This window comes from Centropristis striata, chromosome 14 (genome assembly GCF_030273125.1).
Source record: "Centropristis striata isolate RG_2023a ecotype Rhode Island chromosome 14, C.striata_1.0, whole genome shotgun sequence".
NCBI classification, from domain to species: Eukaryota; Metazoa; Chordata; class Actinopteri; order Perciformes; family Serranidae; genus Centropristis; species Centropristis striata.
The window spans coordinates 25659144-25678818 of NC_081530.1; the positions used below are offsets into that span (position 1 = coordinate 25659144).

Genomic DNA, 19675 nt, shown 5'->3' on the forward strand with positions numbered 1-19675 from the left:
ATGATTTTGTTTTCATTCATTTCACTGTTATTTCTGCTTTATAATGATTTGAGGGTGTAGAGTGGAATGTAAGCATTTATGTTTGAACCACCTAATTTATTATCTTTTGTTTGTAATACTTTATTTTGAAAAGGTGCAAGAAATAATAAAAGTTACTTATAGTTAACCATAACTGCAGTGCAACGTTTTTATCTTATCTCTCAGTTTATATAAAAGGAGACTTGAACCTCTGAGGTGGACTCTATTGCAGTAAAAACCACAGTGAATGACCACCTGCTGTACCGTAATTCTTCTACTATGGACGCCACTATTTTTGTTCGCACGCTACTTCCTTTGAAGTTCCTCCAAAAAAATGCGGCGTGCGCCTATTGACAGACATTACGGTAGACTTGCAGCAACTGTTCCTGCTTTCCATAAATTGTTGCACAACGACTTCCTTCATTCACAGCCACTCTGCAGGATTGAAAGATTGGGGAAAAACATGTCTGCTCTCAACAGAAAGATCGTCAACACGACATCAGCCCCGGCTGCCATCGGTCCATACAGGTAACGAAACTTTATAATCATAAATGTGCATCATTTTCTATTTATAGCGACACGTGGTGTGGTGTGCAGAAGCAGGCTCACAAAATGTTTGAATGAATGCATCACAAGGACAGTCCGGTGTTTGATCAGGGGCGGGTCTAAGTGTTCAATGAACTCACCTGCTTAACCTGACCCTATAAAAAAAAGTGTCAGAGCTGGACTTGAAGCAGAGCAGACGAAGCACCGCAGAGTAGACACTGAGACAGACAGCTGACTTAAAATGGCATCAATTCGGCGACAATTCCCCTACACACCCAAAGCTCCTGTCAGACAGGGGATATACAGGTAAGGGTTAATATCATGTGATAAACTATCTGAACTTTATACAAGTCTGTAATGTTCAGAAGTGCAAAAATTGCACAGTTTCATTTTCTATTTACTCGATTAAAACTAAATTTACTGAATGTATCCATTATCATCTGGCGTAAAAACAGCAGTCTTGTGTGTTTTCCTGTTGTTTAATTCAGTTTGTGCACAATGACTGTGGGGTGTTCCTGCACTGACCAATTGGCTGTGAGTGGGTGGAGTTACTTCTGACTGAATGGCCTTTGATTTATCTTCTATGGTGTCATGGATTCAAGGTTATTTAGCCATTGTTGTGGCACAGAAAGACTTTGGGGTTCCACAACGCCAAAGGGGTTTGTTTTAGGACAATAATACTGAAGCTGCATCAACGTTCACGTTTTCATTTGTACAACCAAGAGACCAAATGAGATATTAAAAGCAGTCATAGCAAGTAAGATAACTTGACCAAAACATAACTTATTATGATGGATTTCCTGAGCCGAGAGACAAATTGAGGCTAGACATATATAAGATTTTCAGGGGGTTTGCAACCGATTTTTGCTCTTCTTTCCCTCACATGAAATGAATGCATATTATGAAGTATCCAGGTCAAGTTAGTGTTTTTGTCTATCTGTGTGTGTCTCATCTTCAGCCAGTCGGTGGTTGTGGACAGAACGATGTACATTTCAGGTCAGCTGGGAATGGACGTGGCCTCTGGTCAGCTGGTCGATGGAGGGGTGCAGGCTCAGGCCAAACAGGTGAGGTAGACAGGGTGTCACTGTAAAATTATTTCCCAGAACAGAAATATTCTTTCCATCGGCGATTTACATTTAAGATCATCAAGAAGCACAGATGTGTAACAGGCTTTTAAACCTCCACAGAAAAATGAATCCCTCAATGAATGCCCTAAAGCTCTCTGGGTCATAAGATAAGATAACATATTACTTTTTTTATCCCGCAATGGGGATATTTAGTTGTCACAGCAGCTCGAGATACAGAAAAATAGATATAGAAAACAGAATAAAAATAATAAGACATAAATACATTATATACATACATTTCTGCTATTTAGCATTTATTATTAATATAGATATATATTATTATTATTATTTTATTTTTTTCCTGAAATACTTTGCATTTTTACAGATATTGTACATTGTATATTCTAGCATGTTAAATATGTTTAATAGGTTTTTGCATGTAATGGTATGAACCTCAATTAATACATATATTTAAATATATGCAGATATACACATAAGTGGTATATGTCATAATGGTTTTATAATAATAATCAGTAACTTTCCTTCTAACAAAAAAGTTTATTATTTCTAGCATTATATATTGTTAAATTGTTTTAAATGCATCTGATAACTTGCAACGTAAGTTATCGTGAGTTATTTGCAACCACAGAAAAGAGAAGTTGACAGACATCACCAGAGATAAACATAAAAAATACTTTAAGCAATAGGGGTAAAACCCATACAGACATCAAGAGAAAAAACACAGCAACAAAGAAAAAAAAATCTTCACACTGACATTAATTATTCAAAATAAGAGGATATTTTCCAGGTGTCATCTGAGTCCAATTCAATCTAAAATTACGACATGTATAAAGAAAATCTGATATTAAAGAATGATTGTCTGCTTCCCCCAGGCTCTCATCAATATGGGCGAGATCCTCAAAGCTGCAGGCTGTGACTACACCAATGGTGAGATATCTCAGTACTAACTCCGCTGCTACTCGTGTGTTTTTATATGATTTTAAATGTTCAAACATAACAAACTCTCTGACAGAGTGAACTGTTTGATTTCAGTGGTGAAGACAACTGTGCTGCTCGCCAATATCAACGACTTCAACAGTGTCAATGAAGTCTACAAAACATGTAAGGCGATACTTTATTAATTTCCATAAGTTTCATGATAGAAAGTAGATTATAATTGAAAGTAACAGATGTAATCTTCTGGTCTAATTCTATAGTCTGATGTATATAAAGCAGCCACACAGGGGCAGCCTTTAACCAGGGCTGTCACAGCTGCAGTGGCCTGTCGTGTCACCTTTACAAACTGTCCACTTTATTCACTTTATATAAGCATCATTATTGTGTCCTGTCACAAAATAATGACTGTCCTGCCTGCACAAACACCTGAGTTGCTGTTTACCGTGGGCCTGGGTCCTTTTTCTTCTTTATATAGTGTGTTATTATGGTAGTGGAGTTATACTTTAGGAGACTGCTCTTTAAAACTTCAGGTTCAGGCTATGACATTACTCCAAATTATTTATTTTATCAGTATTCATTCATTGAGATTGTTGACCTCAATGGGAAAATACCTGATAAAATATGGGATAATTTAAAAAAAAAAAAAAAAAAAAAAAAAAAAGGAAATTTAAGAGCTATCTTTTTAATCTGTTATTGGTTTTCCATTTTGATAATTAAATTTTTTAGTCTAGCAATACATTTTATTTAAAAACATTTTTTTTTTCACAATTTCTATGTAAAGCACCTTGGGCAGCATGATTCTATAAAAGGTGCTCTATAAATATAGTTCAGTTTAGTTTCGACTTCATGATTGCATTCAATGTAGAAAGTGTAAATAGTGCTCCAATTCAACACTAAATTTACTGATAAATTCCAATGAAACACTGTAAAAGTTAGTGGCGCACTCCACGATCTGAACATGCCGTGCCTCATATTTCACCAGCATCTCTCAGAAAATGACTGCTGACAGGTGAAGCAGTCACCTGACTGACAGTCCGGGCATTTCCTCCTCGATCACAACAGACAGGTGTAATGGAAGCTGCGGTGCCCAGTGAGTTGTAAATGGACACCGCCGCGCGGGCGCACAGATGTAACCCAAACCTCCCAGCAGGCTTTGCTGCACGGGGAAGTGACTCGGGTACAGGCTCCGAGGTCTCCCACCTCCCCCCGGACTCTCATCAACCTTAAACCACAGGCAGGGAACTTTCCCTGACCCTGATGAGAGGAAGAAGAGGATGTGTCAAGTCAAGTCAACCCTTTTGTAGAGTGATGTCATCAAACATAATGACATACATAATTTAATTTGCTGTATACACTGTATGACTGCATATACATTTATTTTTACCACAGCCGTGAGGTGCTGTAAAAGCTTGAAAAGTGCTTAAATTTAACTCTGGAAAAGTTAAATGGTGTATCAACTCCCATTTGGCGGTTTCTCTTTTTTTACACTTTTTTTCTTGTGTAAAATGCCAAATGGCTCAAAGTGTTCCACTGAAGGCTTTACACATTAATTGTATTCTGTCTTTTACTTTTTTGAAAGTATGCATCAATAGAAGGTGGCACCCAGAAATATAATAATACTTTTATATATATATATATATATATATATATATATATATATATATATATATATATATATATATATATGAGAGAGAGACTGAATTACCTGGTGGCTTTTTCATAATGCTTTTGATATTATATAAATATAATGTAAATGTTTTCCTTCCAGTCTTCAGCAGTAACTTCCCTGCCAGAGCTGCCTACCAGGTCGCTGCTCTCCCCAGAGTAAGTACAAACAAAACCTTTTATAAAAGTGCAGCACCCTGCATACTTTCATATACATCCATACACAGGGTGGTGTGATTCATGGTCTCTGGCTGCATGCTCATTGATCCGTATTATGTGTTTTCCATCATCTGTGTGCAGCTGTTTTCACCATGAGTCGAGAGGGAAATTGAACTAATGAGTATTGTGTTGTTGGTCGGGATTCCACTTTGGTTCGACTGAAATATGTTCACAACTAATAGATGGCTCACCATAATTTGTTTTGTATATTCAGTAAAATGAATAGACTGGAAAAGATCCGTCTTTTCAAATTAAAAGCATACTTAATAAATAATAGGCTGTATCTACACTACATTCATTAATTGAACCACATTTTAGGTGTCATTATTAAAATATACATGTAATAAGCATGTTATTTCATAGTCTTTTAACACGTAAACCTACATAATATTGAACTTTTAGAATTTGTTCGAAACATTGTTGTATTAAATGTCTGAAAAAAACATCAAGCTTTCCAAAGGTTTCCCACATTTTAGCACCAATATTGGTCCATAAACATTACAGAGGAGCATCACACTGTTGTTACCCACATTGTTTCGTTCCCCATGGTCTTATCGTTTCCTTCTTTTCTCTTCAGGGCGGGCTGGTGGAAATTGAGGCGATTGCTGTTGTCGGCCCTCTCTCAGACTCCTGACTAGACCGCCCCATCACAAACAAGCTGTAGTCGAACCATCTAGTGACTTTTTGTAGCTGTACAGTGGAAGCTTTCATGTATTTCCAGATGACAAACTATCTTATTGACTTTCTTTTTCCATATTCCCAAAATTTAGCATAAATTTGTTTCTCATCTGGACACTGCTACTGTGTACTTAATTTTACTACTGAACTATTTTCAGTATTATACAACTCTAGATTTCAACCCTTAACGATAGAGCAGCAACATAAACAAGACGTGGAAATGAGATTGTATCGGCGCAACCAGTCTAACATTCCCTGGTCACGGTGGTCAGAATAAATGTCCTCTCTCTCTGCTGTTTCTGGCTCGGTATCTTCTGTTTTGCTCTAGAGAAATATAACATGTTTTAAAAGTGCAGCTCTCACAAATAAAAAAAAAAAATGTACTCCAACCTCTGTTCCTAGAATGGTTATTTCACCCTAAAATGTAACATAATTTCCTGCATTAAGATATTAAATAAAATGCATCTATTAGATATAATTTTTTAAGTTGGTCTTTTATTTATTTTTTGACAGATTTCAGGTCATCTTCCCAGAAAGAAATCACACATCAGAAACAAAAATAATGGTTTCACATGCGTTTTATCTCATTCATGCTCATATATTACTGTTTACAGTCCCCCGCTCTTCATATACATAACAACAATGGTTGTAAAATCCAAGCCAGTCACCAAAAAAAAAGATTATAATTTCATAAATCAAGCATAGTTTGGCTTTGGTTTTCTTTGATTTTTAAAATTGTGTAGAAAAGTAGAGAGTAGAAAAGAATAGACTCTTAGATCAAGCAAATCTGCTATTATAAACTCCTATACAGATAATAAATAGAAATTTAAATCACAATTTAAGTTATCCTGAATTTATTACATCCTCTGAACATAAACACTAAGTGCTGGAGAACTCTGTCTATGTACAGTTTGTGAGCAGAAAATTGCAGCCATACACCATCATGGGAGGAAGAAGGCACAGTGATGACTGAGGAGCCCTGACTGCTGGAAAGCGGTTTATCACAGGGTCTGCATCTTGGCAACAAGGAGATGTCTTTCACACACACACACACACACACACACATACACATACTTTCACTCGTGCAAACAAACAAGGTAAGACACTTCCAACAAACTCATCTGTGCAGTCGTTCATCTTGCAATTCACTCACTGGGAGCTGAAAACAAAAAGAGGGGAACATGTTAGAGTGGCATTATAGAGATTATGTGACATTGTGTTGACATCACAGCGCCACTCACCTGGTGCCTCCTCTGTTTTGGGCTCTGAATCGGCCGCTGTGGCCTCTGCTTTTTCTGTTTAGAAAGAAAGACAGGAAGATTTGTAAGAAGCAATTAGGTCCCATATGGTAAAAAGTGAGATTTCCATGTTTTTTTGTGAAAGTATCAAAACACTCAATACACTGAGAAATGTACACAACCCATATTCAGACAATTTGCCTTTAAACAAGCTGTTGGGACTTCTGTAAGGTTGTGATTGCACAAATATGTATAGGTAGAGACCATGGATGTATAAAGATCACTGGATACAGCTTTGGAGGCGGAGCCCCATTCATTCTTATAAAAGTTGCTTGAAGCCACATGAAGCCAAAAAATCTAATTACCTGGGTCCTCCACATATATAGGCCCATAGCACGCACACAAGTGTGTCTTTTAACTCTTCCTCCCAACTGCTCTGTACACTATGAAGTTGATGTACCTAAAAAAAAAGTTATCTACTTTTCTGATCTTTCTTTCATAGTGTAAGTTTGTGGGGGAAATGCCATTTTAGGCCCAATAGCATCACCTGATGGACCAAAAAGTTGTAATTATACAGTTTGGCCAATTTGGCTTCAAAGCCTGGTCCTGTTGCTGGGGACATGATAGAAAGTGCTGCAATGAAGATGCAGAGACACTGAAACACTGACCAATCAGAGCAGACTGGGCTTTTTCTGAATGGGGCCTCAAAGAGACAGGCGCTAAAACAGAGCGTTTCAGACAGGCAGAATGAGAAAAATAAAGTATTTTTGAACATTAAAGCATGTAAACATGTTCTGGTGGACGCCCAAAAATGATGGCAGATCATTTCACCTTCACCCAAACTAGTGACAGATCCAGAGGTGGATGAGCTGCCATGTCCGCTCGGCTTATCTGACACTTGACACTCGCTCTCCATTGGCTGTGAAATGGAGGCAACAACATCACTCGCAGCCAGTGGAAGCCCTATATGTGTTGGCATGCTCTAGTTTCTCTGTGGACTCAGATTGCACCTTAATGAGACCACGATGACAACAAAGTGGTGGCCACACACACACACACACACACACACACACACAGTGCAGGCAGGCAGTCCAAACATGGCTGTGGTCAAGCTTGAACTGAGGGTGAGTAAAGTTGGACAACAAAGGGGGTCAAGATCAAGGGAAAGCAAAGGTCAAGAAGAGTGCTGATTGTTTTTAAAGTCAATTTACAAATTTGTATTTAAATCAATGTTGTGCTCCTCATCAACCAGTGACTGTCAAACAACCACGTCCTTTGTGAGAAACTGATGCTTTTCTGTCTTTTTCGCTTTCATATTGTATGTTATGCTTCTTCTAAGCAGAAGGTTTTTTTTTTGTGGCAGTAAATTGTAACCACGGCTACTTTGATATGTAGACAGGCACTGAATACAAAAGTCATGAAAGTAATAGTATATACTTTAACTATAAAGTAATCCATTAGATAAATAGAAGTAAACATTGTCCAATCTGATTACTTTTAATATCAAATATTGAAAAAATATAACAAAATATTATTATTTTCTCTATAACATTTTTTTTTCACCAAGGAATATACAATGCATTTTACATATTCAGCAAGTAAATGAGTTGTGTGTTTTTTTTATCATGAAAAGGGGTTTAATAATTTTTAAAATGTCATATTTTGGGAACTTAACAAAAAATGTTATCAAGTTTCCTATGACAATGTAACAGTAATCCGATTGCACTGTCGGATTAAATGCGTTAAAAAGATTCCCTAAAATAAACTGCAGATGAGTTTTGAACCTGCATGCACTAAAGAAGAGAGGGCACCTGCAGGATGAATGCATAAATAAATGCTTAATGGTATAGTTAGACCAAAACAATAAAAAAACATATTTGAAGTTGCAGTGATGTAAGTACTGGCTTTGCTACCTTGTTCATCCTTCTTTAAAAGCCTCTGGACACTTTGCATTAGACAAAGGGGAAACTGAAGAGCTGAGCTCATGAACCTGTCGCCTGCTTGTCATTTGCATCATGAAGCAATAAGTGAACTGATAGCGGTCGATGTAATGCTGCACTGTGTCACACAGCTCCCTGCGGAGCACTTCCATGTATAGATGATCACTTAATGTGCAGAGATATCATCACTGTGCAGTCGCTCTGAAGTACTCTCCTGGAATTCAGAGCAGGAATCGCTTTGTTGCTCTCACTAATTTGTAATTTAGCATATTCCCCTGTTACAGGAGCACCAGGGGAGGTGAAAAGGTTCAGTATTTCTCTAGAGACAACAAGTGACATGTGCTTAAAAGTATCCTGACTACATTGTGTGTTTTGTGTGTGAGTAAATGTCGTCTCCTAACAACAGACCTGTTTTGGCTAAACAAACTCCATCATATAATGGCCCCCTACCATTTTTGTGTACAATCATTAGAATTTAATAAGCTTAAAAATGTTGAGTCTTTGCTGAAACGGACACAAATCTGGAGCTGATCCCGGGCCTACTGGTTAGTTAAGTTAGTTACAGATGAACAGACTGCAGGCGAGATATATCTATGTACAGTGGTAGGAGGGAGAATATATCCTAAATACATTTTCAAGACTGTAGCTCAATAAATAGTCTCTTCGCTGATCCCAAACATTAAAATGAGCATTGATGAATTGATTTAACCTGGTTTAACCTGACAACGTAAAAACTCAACCAACAATTAAAGTGCGGAGACAGATTCTTAAACACTAACTAAATAATCAAATGTGTGACACAAACACACTTGTGTGGCCGCCTGGGTGTGTTCATTATACGTCTATCACGTCCATGTGTTGTTGGATACCGCCTGGTTACTGCCATTGCAGAGGGACTGTGCAGGGTCTAGGGAAGGGCAGAGGGGACATTATGTCCCTGTGTTCATTGGTCACTATGCAGGAGGCGGGAGGTGCTCAGGTTACTGCTGGTCAATGGGAACAATTGTACACCTTGCCCCTTATAAGTTCCACTTCCTTCACAGGACAGGGAAATATTGTGACTAATGTTTTCGGTAACGCTTTATAATAAGGTCCTTAATAACCATTAATTAACAAGTAATAAGGCATTGTTCTCGCTTTAGATCCGGTAGTTGCAAAAAGCATAGTTAACTTATAGTTAACTTATCATAGATGAGCAATAAAGTATATTTTAATATCAATAAGCAAACAAAATAAGATTAATAAAGGCATGGCAAAGACATAATGGGTGGGTCATGGGTGTTTGTAATGCCATTATTAACACTTATATAAGCTTATAAACACACAATAATGTTAATAAGCATCTAGTAAGGACTTAAAAGGGCCTTATTACTTGTTAATTAATGGTTATTACAAGGACCTTAATATAAAGCGTTACCATGTTTACTAATGACAGCTTCACAGACCAGTTTCACAGATGTAGACTGTATTGCAGGAGGAATTCCCCTAATGTTATTATAAATTGTTAAACAGAAGCTGTCAAGGGTATGCGATTTAAAGAAATATGTTTTCAGTTTCCTCAGAATTTTTTCCCATTATAGAAACCAGGTTGATGAAGCATTCAGGCACACACACAGGGGCCCGACTAGACATTTCCCAGCACACATTGAGATGCTTAATGACCATTGTTTGAAAGTAAATTACAGACATCCCGTTTTGGTTCCAAAATACCCAAAATGTGCCAATATCCGTTCTGTTAAATGGCCGTCAGTTGTTCGTTGCTCCTGGATGTTCTAGGAACATCAAAATATGTTGTTACCATAACAGCCATATTCAGCATATTTGCTAAAATTTAAATACATCATGTGCATTTAATTTAATAATGTCTCTCAAATCACATGGGATTTGAGCTCTAGTCTCTCAGGTGAAACACCTGCACCCAACCCACTGATTCAACTCCAGGTATATGATGGTATACAGCAATGATATAATACTGAACATATTTTTATGTTTAAAAAGGCTGCTGAGTATACAAGTCTGGATGTGGAGTGGACGTCACAGTTCGGCCATCTGATTACAGCCATTTCACAACCAAATAAAGGATCATACAAATGTTGTTGTCAGTCACGGAGTTAGTAGATGGTGCATATAAATTTGCATAGAAAATAGAGCTCACAATGAAAATGAATACGTGCTCAGGCCTCAGGCAGTGGCTTCAAACCTCAAACGTATATTAGTATAAAGTGGGGTCAGAAGGTCAGGTCAGAAGAATGAAAGGAAAACTGAATCCAGAGGTCATTATGTTTGCCTTCAGCTTCAGTCTTATTGATTTCTCAAGGAGTTTGAAAATGTGTATCACCCTTAACTCTATCTTGTGTATAGTGTTGTTTTTTGACTCCAACCTACCTTGCTCAGGAGCTGCAGCTGCAGGCTCTGCGGTGCTGTCTGCTGCTGCTGGAGGGTCTGCAGGTGCTGCTGGAGCTTCTGCAGGTGCTGCTTCCACTGCAGGTGGACTGGCTTCTGCAGCTGCCGGAGGCTCTTCCCCTGCAGGTGGAGCTGCAGCGGTGCTGTCTGCAGATGCTGCAGCTGCAGCAGGTTCTGCGGGGTTAGCATCGCCGCCTCCAGCGGGTGTCTGGTCGGGAATAGTTTCACTGTCTTCAGCTACTTTTCCATTCTCATTGGCCACTCCTGTCAGGAACACAAACAGTTTGAAGTTAATGTAAAACTATAGCCACTTTGCAGCAGTAAATGTCATCGCAGTGAGATTCACAGGAGTCTCCCAGTGGGTTGAAAAGCCAGTGCAGGCACCAGATCCAGCCATCAGGGAAGCGGGCCCAGGGCGTTTATTACGGGTGCCATGCAACTCACATTGTTGTTCACTATTTAGGCACCTTTGGACATCATGCAGACTTAATATGCAGAATAATCAAACATTGTGACAGGAGCAGCCAGTGGGGATGTGGCAAAATAACATGATTACATTTCATATGTTCAGAAGGGAATAGAAAACTACATTTTATAATGAATATAATCCTGTTTCATACTTTGAGAATGGTGTTAGTGATAAAATAAGAGTCGTATGCAGGCGAAATGGCTCAGGATTGAACTCCAGTCTCTTAAGCAACAACAATGTGTGCACTTCTCTAGGAACTGAATTATACTTGATAAATGTTCCTCCCTGAAATACCTGGAAAATGTTTTTTTAAAGTATGCTGCTGCTTGTTGATCATTGGTGGATCATTAGCAGAGCATTGAGAAGGAGGTGAAAATAGCATAAGGGTACCCCCCACTGACACATCATTGGAACCACAAAGGGTTAATGATTATGTGAATTGTTGTTAAAAAAACAAACGTTGACAGCCTCAAACCACAGAGTTCACAGCTCTATGGACAGGTTGGTTGCTATGTGTTGATGTTCAGCATGATTTCCTTGTGAACCATTTGGTTGAGGGATTTGCTTTGCAAGTATTTGCATCGATCATAGAAGTCTTTACTGCCGGCTCTCTATGTTTGTATAAAAGAGACGTCTTTCCCTCGTTGTTTTGCGTGACATTTGCCACAATATTTTACTTTAAATAAAATATTGTATTTTGAAATATACACATATTTTGAACCTAAATAAGTGCCATCTTTCATTCTTGAGAGCCTCAGGTGAAGGAAATTACATGCAAAGGTGACAAATTTCCATTTGACCTCTAAGACGATAACACGAACACCTCACTTAGTGTCTTTCCTCTGCTCAACCGGGAGACTGACTTGTAAGCAAAATCATAAGCTTTGCCATCATCAGCTGACAACAATGATGAGTCACTTTATTGAGAGTTGTTGGTGGGAACTCTGTTTACTTTTTCAGGGAGGTCAGAGGTCAGATTCAGCAGCAGGAGATGAGCTTAAAGGCAGATTTTACCCTTAAAATGACCATTTGTATATCATCAAATTCTTGCACTACTCCTCGCACCTGCACAACCATGACACAGTGGTGGTGAAAGTGTTGTAAATAGTATGGTTTTGGTGAAAATGCATGTGTTTGGGAAGTACAGAGCATATGACATGAAAAATTAGCTTGATTATAATGCACAAGTTGTTTGAGAGTTTAAAAACAGATGTTTCTGATATACTTTTGGTGTTTATTTCAATTTATCAAGGATTTACTTTGTTTTGGGATTCTTCGTTTACCGTTAACGCATGCAATAAAAACAAAGTCTTCTTGAAGAATGCAAGGTTATACAGGGTGAGTGAATTATATACATTGGTCATTTTAAGGGTGAAGTATTTCTTTAAACACACGGTGAGTCGCAGTTTCCTAGTTTTCTATATCACTCTAAGTTTATGTATTTCATTTGTGTGAACGTGCATTCATGTCTCCATGCTGTCATTCCTCTAACAGGCCTGTAATATCTCTTTAAGGAATGCAAAGAGAGAGTAAGAGGAAGAGACTGTTGCTCAGAGGTGGTCCCACTGAGTGAATATTTTACCAGAACTCCACCTGGTTATCCTTTGAGTTTTGTCATTTAATGCTTAAGCTTGCAGAACCACAAACAAAGACACACCTATTGAAATTTCCTACCACACGCATTCAGCAAATATAAGCAGCTGACAGCCTCTGAAGGTAAATAAGGACCTACTCTTCCTTAACGCTGCTAAATGCAAACACAGGATCCGGTGTTGGTGCTTTACATTGAAATGTGTGCTAGTTTGCACCACAGCCGGGCCATCTCTGACCCACTACAACAAAGGAGCATCCAAAGCGGCTTCTCCATTTCCTATTGAAACCGTAGACTGTCACCAAATCTGCTTTCTCGCCACTGTCTCTCCCTCTCAGGATGGACAGAGCCAGAAACCACTGTTAAATAATGACAATAAACTTTCCCATACTGACACTGTGGAGCTCCGGCTCACTGAAACTACAGACATCAGATACCCACAGAAATACAATGATGATGATTTGCATGCAGACTGGGTCAACTTTATCAGAGCTGTGCACCACAGTAAAATAAAATAGCTACATGGATACTGTAACTCGATTTGGACATGGCAGTAAACTTCCATGATGACAAGGCTATTTATAGTCTAAACTGAAAAAAAGACTATTTAAAGTACTTTCATTAATACATTTCAATAATCATGTTTACACATAGTGGTGTCTTTGTAGAAAATTAATATTTAGACATTTCACAGTCCTTAACCATCTCTAAAGGTAAGTTGGAGATAGTGGCTTGGTAAGTGCCTTACAGATAATTTCACACTATGCAAAAACACATCAGATATTTTATATGGAAATTATGAAGCTACAGTATGAATATTATTTATGGATATTAAATGATTCCTTCTAATGTACTATTGACAACATAAAACATTATTTTCACTTACTAATTACTGTAATATCCTGTGTTTGTCTACTTCAGTTATGTTTGCAATTAATGCTACCTTGGTGCATGTTTAAACACTTGTATAATTTGTATTTTCCACAAATCTCACAAACATAAAGGCTGTGCTTCACCTGTTGTGCTGGCTCCGTTGCTCTCCTCGGGCTTCGCACTGGGTCGAGTCGTATCTACCGCTGAAGTTTGGGAACTTGTGGAGCATCCCATCCTGTCCTGTGCACATAGAGGACTGGATGGTTAACTTCAGAGTTAACAAGAGTTGAGGAGAGGCTGTAGCTGCACTGATGACGTCGTGCATAGATATCCGCTCTTTAAATATGGAGAACTCAAAACTTTGGACAGGAGGAGCGACAAATAAAGACAGCCCGGTCGTCAAATTCCTTTAGTCCCGTGCGTAATTGCGCATCATGGTTTTCCCCCTCCAAAAGTCAGATGTTTGTGTGTTGTGGCTACAAGTATCTTAACAGTTCCCCACGCAGGTGAAATGTGGGCTTCTGTTGTGTACTGTAACTTAGGCTGTTTCCAGGAGGCTGGCGCTGAGACAAAAATACATTATTCAGTCTGTGTGAAGCAGCAGCCACCTCTTGGGGCGGGGAAAGTGAACCTGTAGCCTCAACAAACAAACTAACAACTAAACCCTCTGTTGATGTGCCCTTGAGCAAACATCTTAACGCTGATTTAATCCACTGGAGCAGAATATTGTCCTGTAGAAATTATTAAATTATACCCAGTGGTAAAATAAGTATTGAGGCCAAAATGTAATACCACAGTAAGATAAGACATGATAATATTAACTTTATTGATCCCACACTGAGAAAATGCACTTGTTGCTGCTCAAGAGTAAAAAATCAAAGTGACAAATAAAAGTGACAAATGACAAAAAATGGATGAAAAAAGACAAAAATACAAATAAATATATAATCAAAAATATATCTATAAATTCAAATTAAAAACGCAAGCAAAAACGAAATAAATAAATAAAATACCTATAATAGCTATATACTAGCGATGAATTATATTCTATAAGTGACCATATGTTTGGTAAAGTGAATTGATCAAAAAAAATAAGTAAATCAATGCGGTTATAATGGAATATAATCACTTATACAAGCCTTAGCATTTGTTTAAAGCACATTTAGAGCAATTAGTAGACCATTTTGTTGCATTTTAAAGTCGATTTTATTCTATTATTCTGTAAATGTTATTTTTTGTGCAATGGGAGTTTATTTACTACTGTATATTTGTTGTCTTTGTTTGTTTATATACTGTTATTTGCTCAAAAAACAGTAAAATCATCACTTTTTTTTATTTCAGCTCTTTATTAACAACTAGAGAAATACAGACTTTCAGGATATAAACAAGACATACAAAGAAAAATGTCAGTTAATGTCAGGTAACTGTAACCATATATATATATATATATATATATATATATATATATATATATATATATGTGTGTGTGTGTGTGTGTGTGTATATATAAAGCATACTGTTTTGTTATTAGATTCAAATTTTGAGATAATATCTTTAGGTTCTAAAATGATGGGCTGTCCAGTCATATCGAGTATGAATTTTTCCATATCCCTCCAAAAATATAGATGACAATGGGCAAACATAAAATACATGTGAAGTTACCTCTGGTTTATCTCCACAAAAAGTGCACATTTCGCCTACATCAGCAAACCTGGAAATGATTTTATTACCTGGGTAAATATTCAAAATTTTAAATGAACTTCTCTGATCTCATTTAAGAGGCAGAATTGGAAGGGACATAACCATGCTCTACGCCAGTTTATTCCGTTCAATTGTGAATCCCAAATGAACTTTCCTCTGGGGGAAAACTTATTTTGTCTCTGTACAGTAAAATCATCACTAAAACACTAAGCTGTGACTAGGCTGCGCAGTAGTCGTTTGCGCAGCCCCGTCGTCTGATAGCAGCGCAGTGCACGATGGGACTTCCTTTCTCTCCGAGGCCATATTGGAGTTAACTCACAGTAAGACGAGCTCCGAGTTTTATGTATTAAAATCACCGGAATTTGCTCATTTTAACGTTTTGTTGCCCTCTTGACATTAACGACAGTCTTCTCCTCTCCTCCTCTCGCCCGCAGGTTGGCCGGTCAGGACTAAACCGCAAAAATGGTGGCCGCAAAGAAAACGGTGAGTGACGGGGTGCACGCGCTGCTGCTTCACGTGGAGACGGAGAGATGTCCGGGCCTGCTAGTTAGCCCGTTAGCTCTCCGGGTTAACGCATTTATTTGCACTAAACATACAGTTTTGCGTTAAATTATCGCGGCTGTAAATATATAGGCGTATGTGTTGATTGTCCCTCTATGTATCTGACCATCTGTTTAACAGCTAATGTTTGTAGCTGTAAAAACACCGGCTGTGAAGCTAATGCTAGTTTGCTAAATTTACCAGAAAAATGTCATTACAGTGGCTACAACAATCCCCACTAATGTACGTTAACATATTTACTGTCAGTTTGTTAAATTGCAGTTGTTGTCGTTGTTAAGTTCTTCTAGGTTTTGCATGATGAGAACAGCGATCGTCAAGTGGTGAATTAGCTTTGTAGCTTTTGTGCGCTCAGTAACTTATGTCTGTCTGTCTGGGGGTTGTGTTCTGCAGAAAAAGTCCATGGAGTCCATCAACTCCCGGCTCCAGCTGGTGATGAAGAGTGGAAAATACGTCCTGGGCTACAAACAGTCCCAGAAGATGATCCGTCAGGGAAAAGCCAAGCTGGTCATCCTGGCCAACAACTGCCCAGCCCTCAGGTATATGAGGAGAATAAATATCGTCACCCTGTTAAATTAATAGCCTAAATCATTTTTTCAAGTTTTGCAGGAAACTCAAAAAACTTCACAAAGTGTCACATATGACATTTATTGATCATTTCACTCAAAAGCATGTATCAAAGGATGGCTATTGGCATAGTAATAACACTGTGTAAATTATGTCACCTAAGAGAAATAAATGATTTAGGCAACTTTTTTGAACATGCCTTTGTGACTTAAGCAAGATATGGTAACACTTTATTTTGAAGGTGTCTACATAAGAGTCACACAAGCCTGTCAGAAACATGACAAGTATGAGCATTAATGTTACTTCAAAGTGTCATTAATGTTCATGACACATCCCCTGTCATGTTTATGACACGCTCATGTCACTCTTATGTAGAGTGACATGAGTGTGGAATGAATGTGGCAAATTGTCAAAGAAGTGATGATCTTAAAGGGGTAAAATCACATCATCTGATCAACTGAAGATGTAGCCGATTTTACCATAGGTGGCCAACGTCATGAGATGATTTAGGCAAGAAAAACAATTTTGACAAAAAATGACTTAGACGGTTATTTTAAGTGTGACGATATGTTCACACTTGTTCTATCAAAGAATACAGTTTTATTTTGAGTATTAATATAAGTTGGTTACGTGCTTTTTGTCCATCACTTGTGTGTAACAACAACTTGTAGACCAATGAGTCTATTTGGTTGGCAGCTTTTAACTGGGCCATTAGACATACACAGTAATAGGACTGTGACATAAAGAAAATGTAACATCAACTTTTTACTGCCATGCTCCATTCACAATATAGCATTCTTTATGAAATTGCCATGGCTTAAGATTTCAGATGTTGATTTAAAATCTTGAGTTATTTAAGTCCACCTGAAGTGCAGTTCTGGTGCAGCATAAAAACAAAAAAAAGGCGTGCATAGAACAATTATAACACTATCTCCAAATAATACACAACAAAGACACTAATCAACAATTAATGGCAAACAAAGTTTACATTTGATAAATAGTATCAGGTTTTTAAATTCACTTGGCCTGATTTATCTTGTTCAGACATCAGAGTTGTGTTTTGCAAGTTTGTGTGTTTTGATGCAGTTCTTGTGAAGCACAACAGGTCCGAAAGGCTGTTGATACTGTTGGTTACGTTCTGATTATTGGTTGGTTAAGACTTGTTGACACCTTTTTGGGCATTTAAAAAAAATCCCATGTCAAATTAACAGCATTCGTAGGGCTGTACATAAGTCTGACAGTTCATTGGTAACCTTTCGGATGTCTGTTCATTCACACTCAAAGGGAGGCGCCTACCTGTGTTGATGGGGGAGTCTAGCAAAACATGTACAGTAAATTGCAGCTCAGTTTTAAAACCCCAATAGAACCCTTGAATGCAAAAACATTTACATATTTGTTTATGCTGTTCTTACTCATATTTTTCCCTTTCTTCATCTGTCCTGTTCAGGAAATCTGAGATTGAGTACTATGCCATGCTGGCCAAGACTGGTGTCCACCACTACAGTGGAAACAACATTGAGCTCGGCACAGCCTGCGGAAAATACTACAGGGTGTGCACACTGGCCATCATTGATCCTGGTGAGTACCTACCTACCTAGCTTTTCTTTGGTTCTTTAAAGTTTATTCAGATTTCATGGTGGAATAGCCCATATATTAAAATTCAATGGATTAGTCAGATTTTTCTTACACAAGCTTGTTTCATGCGCTGTTAGCAAAATCTATGCACTGATATTAGCCCTAGGGTCCCAGCATGCTTGTTTGTTAGAACTGAAAAGCAGCAAAAAAAGCCAGTTCTGTCATTTTTTCTTTCTTTTTTGACATTTTGCTTGGACTACAAACCAGATTTGTGATGTAATGTAGCATGTAGGGCTACAACCAACAATAATTTTCACTATTTATCTGCCAATTATTTTCTTGATTGATCACCTTGACAATAACATATCAGAATTTTTTGCAATTGCATTGATATTAAAAATAAAAATGTGATAAATAAAGGCTTTGAGATTCTGGACATATTTCATAAAGGCAACTTCAAAGTGCTTAAATGTGCTTGAACATTACTCTTAAAAAGCTGTATGAATCCTGTAAGAAGCATGGGAAAAAACATTTAAAAGATTGTCTCTCACAGATACTTTTCTGCATCTTAACAAATGAGACTGCAAAAAATGTCTCTATTGACCGTTTAGCTGTTTTTAGTTGCCTTTACTAAGGTTTTTTGTTAAGACACTCAGTAACAGTATATTGTTTTTATTTGCTGCCACTTGCTGCTGTATCTGCTCATCAAAGTGGTCCAGTTCAGGAATAGTGATTTGTTGGGTGAATGTCGTGTTGAGTGCTTAGTTGAGCTGCCAGTACTTTTCTGATTGTGTCACAAATGCTCCGCTGGTAGCCTCATTATGGCAACTTTATTTGGAAATGGACGATATATAAAAGACTAAGCTATTTTATGCAGGGAATGTATGAATGTATTTTATATCTGCTGACTTCTTGTTGTTTTCCTCATCAGGCGATTCTGACATCATCAGGAGCATGCCAGACCAGCAGCAGCCACCTCAGTAGAGCTGTTCCCCCACCCCGTTGTTATAAATAAAGTCGGTGTCAACAGTAAATGTTGCTGTGTTTTCATTAATATAACCTGCCTGTCCAGACTGTGTCATGTTGCAGCTGTCCAGCAGAGAGCACCAGTGTCCTCTTGGTTTTCTCTGATGAGGTTACCTTGTGAGGGATTTCCTCGTCTCTATAGAGCCATTTACAATATGAGACTAACAGAAGAAAACGTCACAGAAGTAATGAAGATTTTAAACGGCTGATTTTCCTTAGACTGGTTTAACAAAGCATGGCGGGATTATCTGTTTCTGTGTAAATGATGATTCAACGACTGACCGATTATAACAGTGTTGTCGAAATTACGCAACTGCTGATCTTTGAGAATATTTTTCTCACTTACATAAACCTTGGGGTTGACCGTCTGCTGCCGTTAGCTGCAGTCTGTTGACTAATCGAGTAAAGACACTCTCCTTTCAGAGGTATTAAAGGCTTTAGAGGGTGATTGCAGCCTTGGTCACACATACTGTTAACACCATCTGACTTGTGTGTATGAAAATACTGCCAATACCAAGAAGCCAAGGACAAGAAGAGGTTCACTAATATTACTACTTGAAGATGAAAATGAATTGTCAGATCAA

General features: G+C 38.0%; 3 protein-coding genes across 4 annotated transcripts; 2 read left to right on the plus strand and 1 right to left on the minus strand.

Annotated features, from left to right (window-relative positions):
• Positions 1-414: 414 nt before the first annotated feature.
• rida (reactive intermediate imine deaminase A homolog) lies at positions 415-5446 on the plus strand. Of its 2 annotated transcripts, none has more exons than XM_059350739.1 (6): positions 415-546; positions 1523-1628; positions 2525-2579; positions 2685-2753; positions 4357-4412; positions 5050-5446. In XM_059350739.1, the coding sequence occupies exons 1-6, from the start codon at positions 482-484 to the stop codon at positions 5104-5106; spliced, it is 408 nt and encodes a 135-aa protein (XP_059206722.1). In that variant the 5' UTR covers positions 415-481; the 3' UTR covers positions 5107-5446. The 2 variants fall into 2 exon arrangements, with proteins under 2 accessions (XP_059206722.1, XP_059206723.1); XM_059350740.1 differs by lacking the exon at positions 415-546 and adding an exon at positions 641-870.
• Positions 5447-5691: 245 nt separating this feature from the next.
• si:dkey-284p5.3 (uncharacterized protein LOC557830 homolog) lies at positions 5692-14375 on the minus strand. The gene is made up of 4 exons (XM_059350738.1): positions 13808-14375; positions 10714-10995; positions 6392-6445; positions 5692-6309 (listed from the first exon to the last, which is right to left on the minus strand). The coding sequence occupies exons 1-4, from the start codon at positions 13896-13898 to the stop codon at positions 6296-6298; spliced, it is 441 nt and encodes a 146-aa protein (XP_059206721.1). The 5' UTR covers positions 13899-14375; the 3' UTR covers positions 5692-6295.
• Positions 14376-15576: 1201 nt separating this feature from the next.
• On the plus strand, positions 15577-19099 carry rpl30 (ribosomal protein L30). The gene is made up of 5 exons (XM_059350004.1): positions 15577-15685; positions 15800-15848; positions 16317-16462; positions 17938-18068; positions 18997-19099. Exons 2-5 carry the CDS (start codon positions 15828-15830, stop codon positions 19047-19049), a joined length of 351 nt encoding a protein of 116 aa, XP_059205987.1. The 5' UTR covers positions 15577-15685; positions 15800-15827; the 3' UTR covers positions 19050-19099.
• Positions 19100-19675: the final 576 nt, after the last annotated feature.